Genomic DNA, 22,751 nt, shown 5'->3' on the forward strand with positions numbered 1-22,751 from the left:
GAAGAAGAAAAGATTTCTGCTTAGTCCCTTACTTTGTCATTTTGCCAGAATGATGTCTCTGTAAGCTTTGTAGGATTTATGCTGTGATTGAGGACAAGGGAGATCTGCAGGTGAGTGCACTGACTGCTGCTATTTTAGGAAGACAGTTCTAGACAGCCATACAGTGAATGACAGCATTAGACCTTTACAACTGTTCACTAAGCGTTCTGTGCAGGGACCTGGCCATGAGGAGGTAACTTGCCACAGAGTCCACAATAGTTACTTTTTAGCTTAAGTTTTCACAGTGTTGCCTCTGCAGGACTGGCATGTTGTTTGAAAGTACTACCAGAAAAGTGTAAGCCATCTGGAAGGGAAAGAGGCAGGAAGTAAAAGGAAGAAAAGAATGTCTTGATGCTTTTCTGGTGGTCTATTCACACCTGGAAGAGAAGGAATCATGTCCTGGTAAGGTAGCAGACAACACCATAAAGGAGTATCTGTACATCCTTTAACTACCTATAAAGATTATCTCCTAGAGACATGGTGTTTGCATTGAGGTGTGTAGCAACAGGGCAGTTAATTGTGGAGATGGCATTTCTGACCACTCCCTTAAGGTGAGGGCCGGAAGCACAGATTCATTTTTCATGGCGAGTGCTTCACCTTGCGACATTCTTGTGAGTGCTGGGTGGTCATCTGTGCTCTTGGATTTGGTTTGGGGCTTTAAAATAAATCTGTCTGTATTTCATTTACATACTTCTCTTGCTGTCAAATCTAACTTGGTCCAAAGTGATCTGTTAATCAGAGGTGTCCTTTCCTTCTCCGGGTGGGTAGTAGCACCATACCCTCATTGGCTGAACTGCCATCATTTGACACAGTGCACGTTTTGGTGTATGAGCTCCCTCAGCTGTTTGGTACATAGCCACATCACACTAGGAGCATTTCTGCTAATCTTTCCTTCTCTACTGAGTAAAGAGGTAAATGGCTTAATCTCAGTAGTTTTTTGCCAGCTTCTTTCTTTGTGCCACCAGGACATGTCAAATTAACTGTTTTAACTGGTGGGGGCGAGTGATTTGTACAGTGTTTAGTCAGCAAGCTGTAGAGGAACAGAGAACGATGGTTTTGTTTACTAATTTGTTTTTCTTCTTTATTATAAGTTTTCTCCATTATCTTGTGAAGGGACTCTGGTTTTGCAGAAGCCAGGTGATCCCAATGACCTAGAACAGGGTTTGAGTCAGTGGAACAGGAAGAACAAATAAATGTTCTGGCCATTAGGTACTATGTTATACTCTGTACTTTGCTTGTTCACCCTGTGTAAAACTCTACTACAGCAAGTTTCATTTTTACTCAGTACCAGCCACTGTGTGCATATCATTTGCAGAGGAGACATTAGATTTTCCATCACTTCTCAGTAAAACACTATGATATTTAGAAAAACATCAGAGTAAGTTTATGAAAGAAAACAGTGGGTGGTGATTTTCTTTTTTTATCTGAATGCCTCGAATGATTTAAACTCTACATTTAGCCAAATCAAAGAAAATGTGTTTGCCTTTATGTAGCGTATTTGGAAAAATGGCCTTAGTCATTTAGAAGATACTGTTTCTCTTGCCTGTCTTAAAACACTGTCAAGTCCTGGGAGTGCAGTGGAGCAAGTGAGCAAGCTGCACTTGCACTGCACAGCTCTGGCAGCCTACACGTGACATCAGTCTTGGCAGAAGAATTGGCACCGAGTCTGCAGCATGCAGAGCTGCACAGGACCCAGTCATCCCCATTCTTTCATCTCCAGGCATTTTAAGTTCATTCTGACTTGTCAACCTGCACTCCCTTGGCTCAAGGGTCAGCTTTAGTGCTGTGCTGTTAGGAGACATCTTCACTTATTTTGATTGATCCAAGGCTGACTCTAGTCCCTTCCAGAAGGGGTCTGCAGAGCTGAAGAAAAGGAACATGACCCATTCCTTTGTAAGAGGTTGCAGCGAGGAGGTGAGCCACTGCTGCTCCGAAGTCACCTCCACCTCCCAAGCATGCAGCAGATAGGGAGTCTGCTGGGTAGGGAGAAGCCTGGAGCACACGTGTGTTCAGTAGGAAATGAGTGAGGAGGGAGTGTCATCCTGCTGGGGACAATGACTCTTACTGGCCAGGTGCGGGGAGGTCGTGCTATCGTGCTTACTCAGCTGCAGTGTGGAAACAATTGTATGTTCCTAGCAGGGCATTACAAGAGCTTGCTCATTCATAATTGCTCTCTTATCTTACTCCTTGGCCACAGCAATTCAAACCACATTGAGCAAAGCACATAAACAGTTTCGTCTACCTTCATTATAATGGTAGGGATTCCTGTTTAATTTTTAGTGAAGTGTACTGCTGCTCTGACATTAATAATGTTGACAGACCTTAGTAATGCTGACAGGCTTTATTAATCAGTATTCAGGAAGAGCAATACTATGAGCTTAATTGTGATCATTAAGCACATTATTTAGCAGTTATGATATGACAGTGCAAATAATGCTTGTGGTTTTGCTGATTCACAGTGAAATTCTCAGTATTTGTTCAAAAGAGGATTAATTTAATGGAAAATGCAGAAACTGGGTACTTCACACTCTCTCTCCCTGCTCTTGCTTTCAAATATAAAGAAAAGTTAGCATCAATTGGTACAGGAGGTTCTTAGATGCCAAAAACTGGCCCCTGTCTCTAGGAAAAATTGCTCATTCTGTCACTCTATATATCCCCTTTTGTTCAGTTGAGTGCCAGGCTGGCCTGGGACAGCAGATTCCTGCAGCACACAGGTTTGCCAGCGTTGAGTCAAACACAGCACATGCAGTTGTGCTCCTGCAGCCAGACCATGTGCAGTGCACGGAGACCGGGGCCATTTGTGTGGGTATTGCTGGGTGTTTGCCCAGGGATGTCCCCAGAAGGGCAGGCAGCCTCCTGCCCTCCTTGGCCCCACCTGCAGGGCCATACAGAGCTTTGTGCCAGCTGCTACCTGGCCTAGGCAGGGTGGATTGCTGTAGCTTGCCTGAGCAGCCAGGTGAGCGTGCCCTAAGCGGAGCCCAGCAATACCTCCTGCACACAAATCAATCCATACAATCCTCAGCAAAACAACCACCTGTGGGAACGTGGGACACCTCTGGGATTTGTAGTGGACATACTGGAACAAACCACCAGCTGTGTTGTCCTTAGGTTGTTGTTCAGTCAATGAGCTTTGAGAGCTGTTCTGGTTTCTACAAATGAATTCCTGACCTGAAAGCACTGCTTACTAGACTTCATTGACAAGGTTCATGTTGGGGTAATTCCCATAAGATGTGGGGGTGGTTTTTTTATGATTTTGCTGGGGTTTTTTTCTTCCAGACACTAGCAAAACATCAGTGGCTAAATCTGGTAATTGTTCCTCCTGCTCCATATCCTTCTCCTACAGCAAGACGCTGATCTCAGCCTCTTGCAGCATCAAAAAGCCCTGTGGCCCTGTTGAAGGTCAAGGTAAAAGAACTGTTGCCATTTCAAATATATCACCTTTCCAAATGGAATGCTTTATTGCAGTTAATACTTTTTGTGACTACAGGCTATAGAGCTGCAGAGGGATTACATACTGGTAAGCTTGTTGATTTGTCCCTCAACATGGCTGTATCCAGGCATAGTAAAAGCCCCTGCTAGAGAGGTATCCATCTATCCCTTCCTCCTCCATAACCCTGGCTGCAAAATAACTGCTCTCCTAAAGTGCTTTTTTGAGGCTTTTACCACCAGCAGCTTTTCCAAGCCAAGTCTATGAGAAGAAAGGATACCTCTTAGCTATAAGCTTGCTGATTTTATTGCTGAATGATATTATTGCTTTAAGTGAAACTGCAAGGAGCAAATGGCACAAAAAGGACTTAGATGTGACCTGGCAGCAGGAGACAATGCTAAGCTAGTCTAGTTTTCACAGTTATTCCCTTTGCTCTTCCTTCCAGGCAAGGGAAATGTTGACTTGTTCTGGGACTGGGACAGCTTGCTAGCTAAGAAGGTGAAGGGTTCAAGCAGTGTTTTCCGATCTGTCACAGTCACTTCCCACAGTCTCACTTTCTCGGCCCTTGCCCATTGCTGTGCTGCTTCTGTTTCCACTTGCCTTTGGTCCACGAGGTCAGTTTTGTTCCCCAAGACAATAACTGCAACCTACAAACCAAACAAGAGGGTGAGTTTTATACCAAAACCATCCACCAGTCACCATCCTTTTAAACAGTGGGCAAGTACCAACACAGTTCAGTCTTGTTCTGTAACTTAGCACTGGCACAAGGTAAATTGCATGTAGATTGGAATTCCAGGGTCTGGGATTTGAATTAGCCTCATCTGCTTATGGGTTGGAAGCTTGTTTTAATTATAGGATATGCAGGACTTCCCCTTCTTGCCACCCCACTCCCTGCCCCCAATGATTGCTTGAAGGGAAACAATAGCCAAGAGATCCAAAGTTACACAGCCCCATTCTCCACTTACTTGGCAACTGAGCTGCCCTAGACAAATGATAATAGCATGACATCTGAGTAGGTCACAGCAGCAGATGCTTGAGGGATGAAAAAATGCACAGCAACAGAGAAAGCCTGGATCCCACAGCGGTGGATTTTGCCCAGTTTGTTTCTTGCCCAAGCCCCATCCCGCAATATAAATAAAGCCAACTGTGCCAGCAGCCCAGGCAGGCTGGGCTATGGGCACCTCTCCCAGCTCAGCCCTGCTGGCTGCCCAGCCCCAGGGCTGCAGGGGACAGTCTGCTGAGAGGGGCAGGGAGCACCAGCAGCGTCCTCTGGGGAGCACTTTCAAGAGCAGCAGAGCTCTATCAGATCTGCAGTTTGAGGATCCATCGAGTGACTTGTGTCACTATCACCCAGACACTCCAGCGTGGCTGGGCTCAGTAGGTACATGAAGCCTTCCCAGTGCTTCAGCTCTAGGAAGTGCCAAAGGCAGTGCTGGCCATGTGAAGATACTGCTCCTCCTTATTTTAACTGTTCTCTAAAAATGTTCTACCAGCACCAGCTCTTAGGGGGAAACCATGCCTACATTTTTAGTTCAAGGTCCTTAGTCAAACTCTGTTTTCATCTCCACACTAGTGGTTTGACAAAGATCAAGTGATAAAATCCTCTGATGATGATTTGTGGGGTTTGCTGTGGCCACACTTGCTTGCTCTTTCCTGTTCAGGCTAACTCCAGAAGCCTTCTGCTTCTTTCCAGCTAGAGATGTTTGTCCTGTTCCTGTGAGGTCTGAGACTTCCTTTCTTTTCTACAGCAGTCCAGGGTGTTTGGAAAAATGCTGCTTAGGAGTTTTTCCCCCCTCTGTGAAGGCTTTGAAAGAAGCTATAATCTTCATGTGTATTTACCACATGCTCCAGCTGAATTTTAGCTATGGCAAAGCTCTGTCAGGGTAACAGAACAAAACCTCTATTTAGTATAAAATTTGGCCAGGCTTTAAGGTGCGTGCTGGAGAGCCCCCACAGCCAGCAGAGGCAAGGAACCAGCCATCAGTGCTTTCTGTCATCTGCTGCACAACAGGGGACTGTGCCACTCAACGAGTTGAAGTTCTGCCAGCTCAGAAGCACCATGTGTGGAGATGTATCCCCAATTCAGTAAAGAATTCATTTTAGCAGAGCTCAGACTTTAAGTCACAGAATCATTAATCTGCTGATTAACAGTTTACCTTAAGGTGAGACTCCTGATCTCACCTTGTACACCTTAACGCCTATTTTTTATAGAAATCGTAGGAATGAAAACTATTTTATGCATCTGACTGTGGCCACCACTTTTTTAACCATGTTATCCTCAGTCAGAATCACAGTTTTAAGCTCTCCAAAAGGATAAGCAAATTGGCTTTTTTCTAAAATACCTGCATGCACTGAGAGAGAAGAGTTCTAACAGGTAACACAGATGAGCAGGATGCAGATCCTGTTGGGGCTGTGCCTCCCTCTCTGCATTACAACATGCTGTATAGTACCAAATCAGTGCCATCACAAAACACAGTGCCTGGGAAAAATTTCCTGCTTGTCCACCTTTCCTTGCCCTGCAGGGGAGTTATGCTTGACTCCTGCATCCCTGATATACGTGACAGTCTGCAGCTCACACCAGCCCTACCACCCAACATGCCTCTCCTGTGACGGCACATTCATCTGCCATCAAATTTGAGCCTGCCTTCTCTACCACCCTGTGTTCTGTCAGTACAAAACAAGTTACATTTTTGCAAAGTCTCTCCCTACCATTATCCAATTAATTCTTCATGCTTTTTTTTTTCTTTTAAACAGCATAAAACAGGCATTTGGAAAGCTGTAGGCTAAAGACATTTAACAGGAAAAACTACTCCAGAATATAGATACTGTAGGAAAAGCCGTAATGCTAATGCCACATGCAAGTTATATTTGTTTAGCTAAGCTGGAACGCTGTCAGCTGAAAACACTAGCTGCTTTCTAAGGGAAAATAGAGCAGTCATTTCACACAATTGAATTGATTCAATATGGTTGTTAAAATACATTAAAGCTGCTTTGCCAATTGACTAATGTCTGGGAGACCCATTGTCAATTACACTAGTTTGTAAGCCATCAAGTACATGAATACAAAACAAACAAGGATAATGCCCTTCGTTACATTATTCTATGCACTTGACTTCCCCTGTACAATATCTAGAAAAACATGAGCTGCACTGCTGTAGACCATATGTTTTATTAGTCATAAGTGTCCTGGCTGGTGCATTCAGCTGACTGAATTTTAGCTGTAGTAGAGGAAATAAGGAGGAAAAAAAAAAGCATTCCTTTGAATGACCTACCTGCCTGGCATGTGAATTAAGCTTCCCTGGCATGTGAAGGCCTCCTTTTTTGCTGGGTTGCCCAAGGCTGTGGGTACCTTCATTTTCCTTTGTACACGACTTTAACAGAAACAAAAGCTGGGCTTTGCGACCTTAACTTCCTAGTTTAGCCAAGCATGCATTTACCTCCTTTTTGTCCCTGAAGACATCGATCTCCTTTTTGAGCAGCTCGACTCTCTGGAACGCCTCGAGGCTGGTCACGGCGTACACCAGCACGAAGCCGTCAGCCACGGAGAAATAGTGTTTGGGCAATTCCACGCCCTCCTGCAGACCCCTGGTGTCATAAAGCCGCAACTGTTCCTTCACGCCTCGGTCTGTCTCCACCGATGCCAAATACACATCTTCAATCGTGGCACCCTCTTCTAAGCCTGTTTGAAAACAAGCAGGAATGTTCCACTGCTTTAAGTACAGCTTCACCATAAGAATTCTTTGCAGTGCAGCAGAATTTTTCCTCACAGTAGCTTTTGGTGTGTGTTTTACAGAGTGACTTGACCAGGCCTTGACCTTGCCTGGCATCCCCATGGAGGGCTGTATTCATAGATGACTGCATTAGCTATTTCCAATAGTGACACTGGAAATACATTCATATGTAAGCACATGATTATGCCTGAAAATTAATCTATGCAACATGCACATTCAGAATAGGATAAGATATATGCTCTCCTCCCAAGTTTTCCAAACTCCAACCACCCAGTTGCACCAGTTCTGTGCCAAACATGCTGCAAAACAAGCCTGCCCAAACATACCCTTTTGGAACAACAGCCAGGGAACACCAGATAGTCAAGTACTAACATCTTTAACCTACTTCTTTGCCTCATAATGAGCTGGATCATACTGCAGAAGCAGGAGCCAAAGGGATAATTCTGGAAATGAATGTGTATTAGTGGTATAACTAACCCATACGTAAAATTAAGCCAGAGAGGGAAGGGGGTGTTTGCAGACAAACAAAGTTCCATGCTATTTTCACTCTAATACACAGTGAGCTTTTTCTATCCCCCAGGGGTTTAAAATTACTCAGATTGGAACGAGTTCATTTACTGCAAGGCGAGAGCATGCACAGGGTAACAAGCTTTCATATATGTATCACCTGTTCCACCCTGACTCTCTGCATACCGGCCCTCCTTCCCTCCTCCTCTCCACACAGTAAATGTGAGGTAATTCAAGGCAGCTTGCTTTGAACTAATTAAAATTATTTTTTCCTAAGCCAAACCTAAAAACACATCAATCACCTTAGCTTTGTGTTCCTCCTGGATGCAGGTGCATAAGGTTACAGGTTGAAACAATCTATGCATAGTGTAGCTGGGCCACTTTCAGAGTTGGTTTTAAGTATTCATACAAGCCCTCTGCAACCCACGTTTTTGCCTCCACTGCACTCCTATATACAATTGTTTGCTGCTGCAGGACTACAATAATGAGTCCTGCTTTATTCTCTTTGTCTGTCAAAAAGGGACCATTTTTAGTGTATTGTTTAAGAAAACACAAGGGATTATCTGGCCTATGAAAATAAGGATTTTGCTATATTCAATGACACTATTCAAAACACTTCACACTGACAAACAAGCTAAAGCATTCCACCCACGCTGATGGTTTCCCGTGATGTATGCAGCATTCCTGTGCAGGAAAGTGGCACAAGCTGTTCTTTTTGCCCCTCTCTGTGCAGTCTTCATAGATCAAGCTCTTATTAGGTTTCCAAAGATTTAATTTATCTCACCTCCAAATATAGCCACGCTAATGTGTGGGAGCAAAACTCAGAACAGAAGGACAAAGCAAAGGTTAATGAAAAGAGGAAGCACAAATGTATCCTGTGTGATTGTAGAATGTGTCAAAGGGTCACTTTTAAAGACTGAGGTAGTAACAAAGCCCTTTCTGGATATAGCACTGTTGTTTAGACACAGCACTATATTCTTGCTCTGCCTTGCTGCATTGTACAGACAGGTCAAGGAAATATCTAACATCAGTAAACATGGCTTTGGCAAGAAGGAAGGAACCACAAGTACCTAAGTTTTCTTTTTCAAAAGCAACAAATCATATTGTACAGTTTTTCATCCTCTAAATGCTATACTGTAATCCAACAGCCTCTAATATATCCTTGTTATCCTGTGACAATCTCTTCCTAATGGCATTAAAAGCAGCAGTGAAAAGTGCGTCTTTTAACATCCTATTTAATAGTGAAGAGGAAAATTTAAGACCTGGGACTTAACTCAGCAAAATAGAGCAACAAATTTTGATGTGAAATAAGGGGGGGGTGGGGGGCACTTAGGAGGGAGTTGAAATTTATGCACCAGTATCAGATTCCAGAGGTGAAATTTCACCTACATGCACTGGGGAAGGGAGTGTATACAAACAGTTTCCTAAGTAAACATAGACAATTTTTAGAAATACCTGTGCCACCTTATTCTAGGCCCTGTTCCTAAAGCCCAGGCCATATACCAGCTGCATCTTGCTGACAATGACATTTACACTTCTTGTTAGTAGCATCCCATTCAAACACTTCCTAGGTCTCCATTCAAAATGGGTCAGGCAAGTTGTTGTAAGAGAAGCAACACTAGTCAGTGTCCTAGAAAGATGCTGGCACCATCCCATCCTCCCTGCCACAAAGATCCTGATTCTCCTTCCCTTCACTGGCATTTCTGGGCATCCTTCCACCACCTCTACCTGGGTGGGCAAGGGCAGCTTGTGCTGGGAAGCTACTGTCCTGCAGACTGCTGCCAGCTTGACGAGTTTTTCCATGGAGCAGAGCACTGCAGCGGGCCAGCTGTCAGGTTCGGAAGCTGGAGGGGTGAAGGGGAACTAACAAGAGAGTGCACAACGTCACACCTCCTTTGAAAACTGAAGATGTAAAAACTTTGGAGAGGGAAAGGAGGAATAGACAGAAGTGATGCCACTCTCTAGCACCTACTTAGCCAGTGCAAATCTTAGGAGAGGCGGAAAGGTCTCTGTTTTTTACCGACTGCTGCCACAGAGGAACTGCAACAGGAAGCCTCAGTCATAAACTGGGTGTTGTTCCAAACCCTTGTGGCTTCCCAATGAGGAAAAGAAAAGGCTCAATGTACTAATGAATACTGCACACTTAGGCCAGGCACAGCAGATAAACTGCAAATACCTAAGTAAATGGAAATTTCAAGAGGGATGGAAATTCCAAAGTTCCCAGTTGGATCTTGACCATTAATGCAGTACAAATTTGTGTCTTCTTGAGTACTTTTGAAGATTTCCTGTGTAATCCCTTTTTCCAGAGGAATTCAGCAAAGAGCTCCTAAAACCTGCTATTCCTTATGTTTGTAAACTGCAGAATAACAGGCATTTCTTATTTAGATCTCAAAAGACAGTGTGTCAGAGGATCCCTGACTTGGGAAAGAGGTGGATAAGCCTCAAGAGGAACTGATCTGTTTAGATTTAGCTGCTAGAGAACTACCGGTCCCACCAACAAATAGCCAGGTTTTGACCCTCAGTTACATACATTCAGTTCCATTTTCATCTATTTCTAAAATACAAAGCTGACTGCAACTCTATCACCAGGTAGTTTTAATTTAAGAAGTGAAGATGTAAAAAGGCATCTCTGCCCATGGCAGGGGGTTGGAAGGAGATGATCTTTAAGGTCTCTTCCAACACAAACCATTCTATGATTCTATGAATGCATAATTAGGCTAATTAGCCTCCACATCCAAAGTGTGTAAGCCAAAACCCCAAATCCCTCCAGCTGGAACAAGTGAGGCAATTTCTCTCATTATGGCTTCCACCACAGTAATATATGGTGTTTTCATTCCTAGCTAGTAAGATCTGAAGTAGCTGCTTATGAATAATGTGACCATACCAGCTATTTACACAGACAAGAGGCAGAGATAAGTCTTCTACAAGGGAGAGTTCTCATCTCCTCCTGTTGAGCTGATAAGTTTAGTATAGGCTGAGAGGCCAGAAATATTTTAAAGGCAGAAGAAAGACTCCCTTCTGCAACATCACTGAACAGGAACACTGTTTAAGGAAAAATATCCATCCTCTTTACAGACATGTCCTGTGCACCAAAGCTAAGCAAGTCTCCTGCTAGCCTGGTCAAGAGAGGCCAGGCCAAGCAGTGCCAGGTACCACAAGCACTCAGTGGGACAATCTCCTGCTGCCAGTCAAGGTGGAGGATTTGGATGAACCCAACACTTAAATCACAAAAAGAGAGATCATCCCAGGTACCAGGCAATCACCAAATCATAGAATAATTAAGGCTGAAAAAGATTTCTAAGATCAGTGAGTCAAACTGTTCAATCAGCACTGCCAAGCCCATCACTCAACCCTGTCCCCAAGTGCCACATCTGGTTTTTCTTCCAGGAATGGTGATTTCACCACTTCCCTGGGCAACCTGCTCCAATGCCTGACACCCTTTCCCTATTTTTTCCTAATATCTAATCTAAACCACCCCTGGCACAACTTGAGGCCATTTCCTCTTTTCTTGTTGTTTGTTACTTGGGAGAAGAGACCGATCCCCACCTGGCTACACCCTCCTGTCAGGCAGCTACAGAGAGCAAAAGGTCCCCCCTTTGGAGCCTCCTTTCCTCTGGGCTGAACACTCCCAGCTCCCTCAGCTGCTCCTTACCACAGCAGTGCACCAGACCCTTCACAAGCTTAATTTTCCTTCTCTGCACCCATTCCAGCCCCACAGCATCTTTCTTGTAGAGGGGAGCCCAAAACTGAACACAGGATTCAAGGTGCTGCCTCACCAGTGCTGAGCACAGGGGGATGATCACTGCCCTGGCCCTGCTGGTCACACCACTGCTGATACAGACCAGGCTGCCATCAGCCTGCTTGGCCACCTGGGCACATGCTGTAAGTGTGTATGGACCACATACACCTGTGCAATCCTTAGCAGCTATTTCCCCTGACCTGTGGTGATACAGTCCCTACATAACTCAATGCTAAATCTGCACCCATTTCAAACATTTTCTTTTGTTGTAATAATCCCTTGTATTAGTTTGGTGAGAGTGTCTGCCTTGCAATAGCTACATTATTTTACATGGCTCTGAGAGCATCCCTCATCTGTTTGTCCTCTCCTTTCCCATCTTCGGACACAAGGTAAATTCCCTTGCAGTTTAAGGCCTAGCACAAAATCCAATTTTGTGCTTGTTGTTCACAAGCTACAGGGAACAGATAGTCCTTTTTTGGGTTATTTCTCCTTCCTGAGTACTTTTTCCTCTTTGACCTCCAGCAATCTTGGTGCCTTTGCAAAAGTGTTAGCTGCTGACCATGTAAGTAACAGTGGCACTCAGGGACTTCATCCATGACAAGCCAGGGAGACCTGAAGGTGCTTGTTTTTCTAGGAAAAGAAACAGTGCAACTGGGTTTACAGCACCGCCAGGAGCACGGGCTCAAAGCCAAGGGCTTTACCTAGCAGCGTGAAACCTCCAAGCACTCTAATCACTTCCCTGCCACCAGCTGTGCCACCGCTCCTTTTTGCAGAAAGTCAACAGGAGGCACGTGAGCACCGACAGACCCGTGGCTGATTTACAGCCAGAAGGAGACCCTGGTGACAGTGGCTGTGACACCTTGGAGAAGGGCAGCAGACCCTGTGCTCTGAGCCTCCGACCGAGTTCCAGCGTGCCTCCCGTCGCTGAGAGGGGGATGTGCCTGCCATGAGAAGGGAAAGACTGCCCCTGTTGGCTCGGCCATCCTCCCCGCGGCTCCTGGGCCCTGACGTCAGTCAGGAAGCACAGGCTTTGAAACAGCTTGCGTCCCTGCTGCCATGCCTGGGGAGCTGCCCTGCTGGTTGGCTCGGAACAGACAGGCCTTCAGCAAACACGCTAGTCCCTTCTTGCCTCCGGCCAAAAAGGCCAGCAGCCAAGATGTACAGATCAGCTTTCTGGAGCTCACAAGCTTTAGGAAACGAGGATCAGGGTCCTGTAATCATGTTTCAGGTGTGGAAGGGCCACCCCTGCAATGGTAGCACCATTGTGCAGTTTTTTAAAGCAGCTCCGCTAAGGAGCAGTTAAAGACTCGCCATTCCTCAAACTCTGTCCTCGTGTACTGAGATCCTCACAATGGCATCCTGCCCCTGCAATTCAGCAGTTAAATCAACACAGAGTGGAACAGTAGCTGAAGGTCTTCTGGGAAAAATATTTCCACCAAGTCAAACTCCAGGCACCCCCTGCCACAACTGCCTGTGTGCTGAGGAAGAGGCAGGGAGGATGGTGACCACTCAGCAGGACTGCCAAGAGCACCAGCTTATTGGTCCATCCCCTCAAATGGGCCTGATGGCCTGTGCAAGGGATACCAAAAGTGCTGGGCCATGGCCTCTCATCTCTTGGGGGTGCAGCAGCTCTGTAATGATCCTCTCCATATCTTCATCTTGTCTCTGCTACTTGTCCTCTTTCTCTGAATGTCTTAGGAATATGATTTGACCAAAATCACAGAAAACAGGAAACTACCTTCTTCCTTCTCCCCTTGCACTCTCCATCTGCTATCAGCTGTTCCTTCCCCTACCAGTAACTCCAAAAAATTAGAGCAGAGCTGCAGGCAAGGAAAAATGATCTTTTTCAGTGCAGGGGGGCCGGGGGAGAGGTCTGCATTGCTCCCTGGCCAAGCTGGAGCAGGGCATTTGGGAGTGACAGAGGGACACCCACGGCTAAACCCCAGGCACGAGGCCTCCCGCTGGTTATGTCAGTCAGTGTCCATGACGTTGTATAATCATGTACATGGCTGGCTCCAGAAATAGCTCCTCTGATCAGCAACGCCCGAATATCCTTCCTGCAGGGCTGCTAATAGCAGGCAGGAATTAAGGCAAGGCAATACGATTGAAGTAACGTGGCCTTGCCCATGCTGCTCAGGAGTCTCTGACAGTCTCCCAGCCGGCACAGAGGAGAGGCAGGTCAGCAGCAAAGGAAAAAACCTTCAGCCTGCAAGGCTTTGCAGCCTTCACGTTGAAAGCTACACGGGGCTACGTGCCTAGCGCTCAGTAGGATGCTGGAAACAGATGTTGCTGCAACATTAGAGGAAATCCTCCTTTTAAACACGGGTATTAGCACACAGTTCTGTATCGGGCTTTGCCAGCAAATTCCTCCCATCCACACATTTTAAAGGTGCAGTGCTGCAAAGCACCATGCTAAAAATCCCTGTGTTTATCCAACAACTTATCCCCAACGTCTAATTTACTGGCTCAAGAAAAAAATGCAAAGTGACTAAAACATCCTCTGTCAAAGCCCTGCTGCCACCCCTTGTTTCTAGGTGAGGCAGGAATAATTTGTCAGCCTGATGATCATTGCCCTTCCTTACAAAGCCAAATGTGGAAACAGAGGGAAACGTGCAGGCTCTGCCTTTGTTCCCTCTCTTTTGTGCACAGCAAATATCAGGCATCCTCTCTTCCTCTGTCAAGTCTGTTTTCCCCATGGGGGTTTCTTAGAGAGCAGAGACACTTGGCCTTCAAAACTCAGCATACAACGTGGAACCTAAAGCTGAGCTGTTTTTCTTTCCAGAGCTTTGATTAAATGTTAGCCAAAACTGAGAAAAATAAAGCTTTAAGAAGATGAAACAAAAGTCTAAACAGCGTCTACACTTATCATGTAACAGCTATTTATTTTTTAGATGTCTACAGCATCTTTCAGGGAACGAGGTATTTCTTTTCTAAATACGCAGCATGCACATCACCTACTTTCAGTGTTTGTTTCTTTTTAAACATTCTTGTGTTTTATTACTGGGAACATCATGGAATGGGTTCTTCTCCATGACTCTTAAAAATCCATAAGCAAGGGACTATGAATTTTAAGAACAGCACAGAGATGCCAGAAAACCCCATAAATTTCCTCCTTCACCTCAGTGCAGTTCGCAGTCCTCCATTATTTGTTTTGGGGCCCACACCGACCAAGATGCTAGAAAAGGAAACCACCTGCCCCCAAAAGTAAAAAAGTCTCACCGACAGTGTGCTTTCCATAGAGAAGCTGCTCCAAAATCGCAGTCTTTCCCACTGAGGCCATTCCACAAACCACCACCTTGTAGCCCTTTCCCATGCTTCCCGAGGGCCGGTTCCACGGCAGAGCCCTGTGCAGACAGGGGAGGCTGTGAGCCCGGCACAGCCTGGGGATGGGGATGGGGATGGGGATGGGGATGGGGATGGAGATGGGATGGGATGGGAATGGGGATGGGGATGGGCACGGGCAGGATCCGAGCCCACGGAAGGCGCAAGGCAAAGCGCGAAGCAGCGGGGGCACAGCTCCCTCCCAGCGCCTGCCAGCGACTGATATTTTTAGGACTCAAGTTTCCTCCCACACCATTTTTTTCAGGTTTTAGGCTGCTGCCAGTGGTGCTGATGCTTGCCTGCAGGCTCGACACTTGTCCTGTCAGGTTTGGGGAGACTGGGAGCGCTGGAGCATGCACGGCCCCGGGGCAGGGGCTGTGTTTGTTGGTGTGTGTGTGCGCACGGTGTTATCGGGCTTCCTGGGTTTGCAGTGGGCTTGATGGTATCTCATGGTACCAGGATGGCTTCTGGAAATGCAAGAAAATGATGGTTCCTTCCCGTTTATTCTGCTCACAGAAAGTTTCTAGCTTTTATGGACTAGGAGGTACAAAACAGGTGAGTTAATTGCAGAAGTACAGGAAAGCAAATGCAGAAAGCAGGTTTTTTTGGTCTGCTTTAAAGCAGTTTGATGGGTGGGGGCTGGTTCTAGCAGGAGGCATCCAGCAGCTTGGGGCACTTCCCTCTGCCAGTGAGCCATGGCAGGGCAGCAGGCCCTGACTCAGTTTGCTGTTTGGAGCCATTTCCCACAGAGAGAGCTGAAGAGTACCTTTTCTGGACCAGGAGGGGCTGGCGTTGTCCTGCTTCAGTTCCAGTTTAACCAGGTAATGCTTCACAAGCCAGGGTGCCCTGAAAAGCATACCCTGAAAAACAGAAAGGTCATTCTGCAGCTGCAGGTAGGGTGGCAGAAAGGACTTGCAGGCTGGGAAAGCCTAACTCAGAACGATAGAGTGGGTTGGGCCAGAAGGCAGCTTCAAGGTCCTCTCCTTCCAGCCCCCTGCCATGGGCAGGATGGCACCAATCAGACCAGGTCGCTCAACGCCCCATCCAACCTGTGCCCTGCCACATGCAGGAGGGAGGGGAGCAGGGACAGGAGCAGATCAGTGGGTAAAGCCAGGGCCTGCAGAACCAGGGACTCCATGGTGCCCTCTCCCTATCCATCCAAAAGGTTTTAAGATTGGTTTTAGGGCTTCTTCTTCTTTCCCCTTAGCATTTATTATTTAGGATAGAATAGAATCATTAGGTTGGAAGAGACCTTTTAGATCATCCAGTCCAAATATCAACCCAGAACTACCACTGTAACCACTAAACCACATCATCCAGCACCAGATCCAGATGCCTTTTAAACCCCTCCAGGGATGATATCTCTACAACCTCCCTGGGCAACCTATTCTGATGCCTGACTGTCCTAATAGTGAAAAATGTTCTTCTAATACCTAATCTGAGTCCCCCCTGTTTCAGCTGAAGGCCTCTGGTCCTCTCACTGCAGTCACAGTAGAGGAGACCAGCCCCCACTTCACCACACTCTCCTTTCAGGGAGTTGTAGAGAGGGATGAGGTTCCCTCCGAGCCTCCTCTTCTCGAAACCAAACAAACCCAGCTCCCTCAGCCGTTCCTCATAATCTTACCATTTTAAAAATAATTATTATTTTAGAGATTTTTTTTTAAGGCTTCTTTTCAGGGTTTTAAGCAAAGTCCCACCCCAATCCCGGACCGGGGCTCTTATGAGAGCTGAGGAGCGGGGGTGTCTCGGGGGATGCCGCATCTCTCCAAGCCCCTGCCCCAGGAGCAGCCCCCGTTCCCCACTGCCCCGGCCCCGAGCGCGCCCCCGGGGCCGCCCCCCGCCGCGAGCGCGCACCTGGACAGACAGCCGTGCCGGCCGGCCCACGGACCCGCGCGGGCCCGCCCCTGCCGCCCATTGGCGGGCGCGGGGGGCCGGGCCGGGCCGGGCGGGGAGGGACGCGCGGCCCGCACCCCGCAGGACTACATTACCCATGAGGCAGCGCTGCCGCCGCCGGAAGTGTGGTGCGGCCCGAGGGTTTGTGGGAAGTAGGGCCTTTCCTTTCCGTCGCTGGGCGCCATCAGGTGAGGGCCTGTCCGCGCTCGGCCTTTCCCTCAATCCGCGGCCATCCCGGGATCCGGGCGCCCATCCGCCCGTCCCGCCGCCGCACCCGCCCGGCTCCGGCCGGGATGGGGCTGCTGCTGCGGCGCGGAGCCGCCGGGAGGCCGGCGGAGGAGGGCCCGCGGGCTGCGCCTCGGCGGGGCGGGGAGGGGAGCGGGGCAGCCCGGGTGGCCCTGGCGCGCCACAGCGGGTGCGGGTCGGTGACGGACGTGCGCCCTGGTTTGCTCCGGGTTTGTCGTTTGATCGTGGGGAGTTTTTGTGCCATTAGGCCGTGAAAGGGTGGGGTGGCTGGGGATGGGAATGGATGAGCTCTAGCTGGGCAGGTTCAAACAAGAGGGGTATCCAAAATCACACCCGAACTGTTTGTGGCGTGGTTTTACGTGTAAATAAAGTGAGCTGCGTCTATCTGATGGTGAGTTGGGCTGGGGGCTTGGTGGAGTTCAGGTACACGTGCTGATTGCTGCAGATCTGTAAGGCCTCAGAGGTTTTTGGGAAAACAGCAGTAAACATGATGACAAAATAAAGTAATATGTCATTTTTTTAAATGCCTTCAACTATTAAGACACATTAATTTAAGACATATTTACATTATATTCGTGTTATTAAGACATTCAGTTCAGAAGAGGGAGTTTGTTATAATCATTGTTTTCTAAAGACAAAATTTGACCTGTAAGAATTTTGTATTGGGCCCTTGCTCTGCTGAAGGCAATACAGACTACCCCCAATGGTGCCCAGCAGAAACAATTTTTAAAAACAATTTAAAAAAACCTCCACAGGGCATCTGTGGAGCATAACACAAATGTCAGCAGCAGGAGGACACTGAGCTGTGACACTTTCTTTTAGTATGACACGGTCAGTGAGCCTTATTTTACTTAAAACCCAGTTTCAGTGGATGTGGAGGGAGGCCTTGTCTTTCCTGGGATGTTGTGCTACCATGTGAATAGCTCTAAAGAAGCAAAAGTTCCAATCCAGCTCATTTCTTAAGGAACTGTTAAACTTCAACTTATTAATAAAATGTTAAGCTTTCACTTAGAAGAAAAAAGTTTACTAAAGTCAGAGTTAACAATAACTCCTCACAAATCCTGTAGTTTTTTATGTAAAACTCGATTCTGCTGTTAATTGTTGGGCTCAGTAGTATCAGACATAGCGCAGCTGAAAATTTCTCAGTTGAGGAGTTTGACACTTCAGAATAAATAAAAAAAGAGGAGGAAAATGGCTGGGAATGGTGACTGCAGGGTGTCAGCTGCAGGCTGCCAGGTGTGATCCACGTTCCCAGATGTGTCAGTGCTACGGAGAAGCGTGAGAGCTCCCTGTGTTCCGGTGCTGCTCCGTGTGTGGCTTGGTGGCAGATGTTCCAGCTGGGAATCGTTCTTGCTGCAGTGTTTCACTGAGCTCTCTCCATCCAGCAGGTAGACAGCCATGGGTGCCTACAAGTACATCCAGGAGCTGTGGAGGAAGAAGCAGTCGGACGTGATGCGGTTCCTGCTGCGCGTGCGCTGCTGGCAGTACCGCCAGCTGTCGGCCCTGCACCGCGCCCCGCGCCCCACGCGCCCCGACAAGGCCCGCAGGCTGGGCTACAAGGCCAAGCAAGGTAATGGCACCGACACATCAGGTCCCTGTGCCGGGTCACCGTGGAGGGACGTGGCTTCCTGCAGTGACAGCAGTGTCAAAGTGAAGCTGAAGTATCCCCCAATAAACTGGAGTGTCCTGCATGAAATGAACAGAATATCGTAAATGTCCTCAGCTGGTAGCAGTGCCCACAGCCTAAAACCATAACTTCACTTAATTTCACGTCTGTGCCTTCTGTTGTGTTCTAACAGGGGAAGCTCAGGTGGGCTTCGGCTTCAGTTTTTGTTCGTGTGCAATGGTGGTGCCACACAATTGAGCAGGGGTTTTAGTATCCTAGGTTTGGAGGATGTCCTGTTACTTTTACTGTTTTCAGGTGACTGAACTGTAACATTCTAGCACCTTGAAAAGAGCTACCAAGAGATCTGGACAGAGACTTGCACAAGAGCATGTAGTGACAGGACAAGGGAAATGGTTTCAAACTGAAAGAGGAGGTTTAGGTTAGATGCTAGGAAGAAACTCTTTACTGTGAGGGTGGTGAGGCACTGGAACACATTGCCCAGAGGAGTTGTGAGTACCCCATCCCTGGCAGTGTCCAAGGCCAGGTTGGATGGGGCTCTGAGCAAGCTAGTCTGGTGGAAGGTGTCCCTGTCCGTGGCAGGGGGCTTGGAACTGGATCTTTAAGGTTCTTTCCAGCCCAAGTCATGACTGTTTTACAGCTGCATGCACTTGAGCAAGATGGTGGAGTTTGTACTGTCATTGAAAAACAGTTACTGGTCAGGAAAAGAAATGGGATAAGTGGCTATCCATGTGGAACTTCTGGAAATCCATTTAAAAACCCAGTATGTTTATTCACAAAGAAAATAAAAAGCTAGGATTTGACACTTCTGTCACTGTCTAGTTTTGTCATTCCTCAGTAACAGGATTTCAGCAGGGTTTGTGGATGGCTTGTGCTCAGTGCTTTTTGAGTGCTGCCATCTGAATTTCAGGTAGTGGTTTTGCTGGTTGGTATTTTTTTTTTTTAGGGGTTGTTTTTTGGGTTGTTGTTTTTTGGGTGGTTTTTTTTTTTTTTTTTTTTTTTTAGGGTTTTTTTTAAACAGTTTAGCTGTAGCTGATCTTAGTTGGTTTGGGACTGGATAGTGAAAAGGTGCCATAAGCTCTGCTTTGGAGCCAAAACCAGTTGCCTCAGGATATCACTTTCCTTACTCAGTTGTAATGAAAATAACAAAACCATCTTGCACTATCCACCCCAAGTTGTAAATTCTGGTAAAAATTGGTAAAATGGCTTTGTGTTGCAGCATTTCATGTACATTTTGGGGGGTTGGAAGTGCAGTACAATTGCTGCTGGAATTGCTGTAGTTCCTGAGTCACTGTCTGTTTCAGGTTACGTTATTTACCGTGTCCGCGTTCGCCGCGGTGGCCGCAAACGCCCAGTCCCCAAAGGTGCAACCTATGGTAAACCCGTGCATCATGGTGTTAACCAGCTCAAGTTTGCCAGGAGTCTTCAGTCTGTAGCAGAGGTGAGTGTCTTGGTTATTGCTCACAAATTTGGGTTGGAAAGTTTTAGTCTGTAAAAGCTGAAAATACTCAAGGACAAAAAATACAGAACCAAACCAGCTGTTTTATTAATAAGTTGTTATTAAGATTTTGAATAATGATGGCAGGAAAGCAGCAGTCTTTTAAAACTCTATTGAGACAATAAAAAACCAGACTTTTAGAATGGAGTCTATGGAAACCACTTGAGTGGTTTAGTGAAGTTCATACTTCTCAAGTGTGCCACAATATTTGTTATGAAAAACACATAACTAGTCCAAGCCACAGTAAAATAAAGAGCTAGGCGTGAGAAATAAGAACTTGGATGTGCTAAGGTGTGGATCACCAGCTGCAGGTGATGGTCCTTTCACAAAGTACACGTGAGTTCCTGTCTTAAAGCCTGTAGCACCTGTTTGTGTAGTGTGCTGCACAGCACCCTTAGATGTATTGCAGGAGCTGGAGGCAGTGTGCCAGAGACCTTTTGCTTCTTTATAAAAAACTGGTACCTCACAAGCACACAGCTTGGTGGTTAACCTATTTTTAGGTGAGATCTTGTTACTGAAATGCTCAAAATGTAAACTTTGATTTGATGAGATCTTGTAAGCTTCATTGCTATCACAGTTGTAGTCTGGAAGAGATGGAGTTCTCACCTTTACAAAAAAACCCTCTTTCAGTGGATTAGAGTTAATACCAGGCTGCATTCTCAAACTAGACGTTGTGGAAGAAGGGTCATTGCCTTTCCAACTTGAAGCAGAAGACTTTTCTGTTCTCAGGACTTGAAAAATATTGCTGAGTGACTTCTGCTAGTTAAATATGTTTTTTTTTTTTTTTAGGGAAAAAATATAAATGGGACATGCTTGTTTAAAAGAAACACAGATGATGAGTTTGAATTAAAAATGCTATTCTGTTTTCAGTGCTCATGGCATTGTCTTCATATGTGTTATTCCCAGATACCTGAGGGCTAATGACATGCTCACTTAGGACAGCTATGGAAGAGGTTATTTGCCCTCAGTTTTAGCTTCAAATTTTCTGAATCTGACACAGTCTTTCCAGAAGATTTATATTTTTCAGATTACAGAAATGCAAAGTCTCAGTTGGAGCTCCCATCCTCAAATAGAAGCTGGTTGAGGATGGTTAGTGTTCTAATATTTCATACAGGTGTTGCTCTCTCACTAGAATAAAAGGACTTACTATGTTATTCCATGTGCAGAAAATAGTCAAGCTGTGTAGGGAAGCCTGAAACAATAGGTTAAGATCACATTGGGGAAGAAGATGAATGGGGTCCACTAGTTCATGCTTCCCTATAATGATGATAAAGTTCTACAATTAAACACAGTGTGTCTTAAATAAGGAGTATTCTTGACAGGAGAAGCAGATTGAGTTGCATAATTGCTATTTTCTGTTTTGTTTTGTTTTCTGAACTAAGATTGTGTCTTCCTAACCACAAGTGAGGATAGGAATAGCACACACTAATATGCCAGCAGTGGTACAAAGATTTGTTGCATCAGCTATTCCTTTACTCCTACCAGTACAGGCTTACACTCTGCAGAAATTTCTTTCTCCCCTGTAGCTTTAGATGTGGAAATTAATCACTTTCATAACTTCCCATAAAAGATTGTTCCATCACCCCAAGTGCAGCTCATGCTCTTCATATTCATGTTGAAGTTATTCTTAACATTGTGTTTTTACTGACTGGGTGCTCCTGCTTGGTTGACAAATCCTGTTTCATGCAGGAATCCAAACAGCCTTTTTTTTTTTGTAACACGGTTTTCTTTTCAGTTGCACCTTTGCATCTGGAAGGGGATGAGTTTTTATAGGAAAAGAGGTTGTCCTAGGGAAAATGGAAGTTTAATGTTTGAGTTGATAATCTTTCTGCATGAAGAGTGTCCTGCATCCATGGTTTGACAGCCTGTTGCGTTTATTTTTGCCTCTAGGAGCGTGCCGGCCGCCACTGTGGGGCTCTGAGAGTCCTGAACTCGTATTGGGTGGGCGAGGATTCCACTTACAAGTTCTTTGAAGTGATCCTGATCGATCCCTTCCACAAGACCATCCGGAGGAACCCCGATACCCAATGGATCACCAAGCCCGTCCACAAGCACAGGGAGATGCGCGGGCTGACGTCGGCCGGGCGCAAGAGCCGCGGCCTCGGCAAGGGCCACAAATTCCACCACACCATCGGGGGCTCGCGCCGCGCCGCCTGGAGGAGGCGCAACACCCTGCAGCTGCACCGCTACCGCTAACCCTTGTAGGCGCGGCCACCCAATAAAGATCATGCTGGTTGTTCAATTCGGCTGTGCTTCTGCTGCTTCTTGGGTCGTGTGGATAAGCGTAGAATTCTCCAGGAGTTCGGGTGTTTCCGTATTTTGACAGGCTTTTGAAAATGTAATTTGATACTTGTGGAGATTGTAGGCCCTGAGTGTAGAGTTCTGTGGTGGGTTTCACTTTGGATAATGTGGAAGGACGTGTGCAATGTGTATTGAAAGCCCAAGGGCTGGTCCATGTTCTTTTTTCTCTTTTATTTAGTCACTGCTTGTAGGATAGGGTCTGTGTTTGTCCTGTGCTTGGACTGAAGGCCAGATTTGATCTTGTGCAATGAGATGTAAACTGAAAGTGCTCATTTATTTTTCATGGGTAATTAAATACTAATGGCTATTTTATTTTTCAAGTTCTGTTTTTTTGTACTTCAGTGTCAAATCAGCCTTTGGGCCTCTCAGCTGCAAACATTGTCTAAATCAGCTAAGTGCAAAATGGAAAGGTAAAGCTTGCTCTG

General features: G+C 46.4%; 2 protein-coding genes across 4 annotated transcripts; one reads left to right on the top strand and one right to left on the bottom strand.

Moving 5' to 3' along the window:
* Positions 1–2,361: 2,361 nt before the first annotated feature.
* On the bottom strand, positions 2,362–16,665 carry NKIRAS1 (NFKB inhibitor interacting Ras like 1). Of its 2 annotated transcripts, none has more exons than XM_058025039.1 (4): positions 16,619–16,665; positions 15,531–15,624; positions 6,904–7,145; positions 2,362–4,113 (listed from the first exon to the last, which is right to left on the bottom strand). In XM_058025039.1, exons 2-4 carry the CDS (start codon positions 15,619–15,621, stop codon positions 3,874–3,876), a joined length of 573 nt encoding a protein of 190 aa, XP_057881022.1. In that variant the 5' UTR covers positions 15,622–15,624; positions 16,619–16,665; the 3' UTR covers positions 2,362–3,873. The 2 variants fall into 2 exon arrangements, with proteins under 2 accessions (XP_057881022.1, XP_057881011.1); XM_058025028.1 differs by lacking the exon at positions 16,619–16,665 and adding an exon at positions 14,663–14,787 and having other exon boundaries at positions 15,531–15,620.
* A 93-nt stretch (positions 16,666–16,758) lies between these two features.
* On the top strand, positions 16,759–22,270 carry RPL15 (ribosomal protein L15). 2 transcript variants are annotated; one of them, XM_058025376.1, is made up of 4 exons: positions 16,759–16,845; positions 18,289–18,473; positions 19,832–19,968; positions 21,916–22,270. In XM_058025376.1, exons 2-4 carry the CDS (start codon positions 18,302–18,304, stop codon positions 22,219–22,221), a joined length of 615 nt encoding a protein of 204 aa, XP_057881359.1. In that variant the 5' UTR covers positions 16,759–16,845; positions 18,289–18,301; the 3' UTR covers positions 22,222–22,270. The 2 variants fall into 2 exon arrangements, with proteins under 2 accessions (XP_057881359.1, XP_057881366.1); XM_058025383.1 differs by having other exon boundaries at positions 16,776–16,845; positions 18,292–18,473.
* The last annotated feature ends 481 nt before the right edge of the window (positions 22,271–22,751 follow it).

The sequence above is a fragment of the Melospiza georgiana genome, chromosome 1 (assembly GCF_028018845.1).
Source record: "Melospiza georgiana isolate bMelGeo1 chromosome 1, bMelGeo1.pri, whole genome shotgun sequence".
In the NCBI taxonomy this organism is placed as follows: Eukaryota; Metazoa; Chordata; class Aves; order Passeriformes; family Passerellidae; genus Melospiza; species Melospiza georgiana.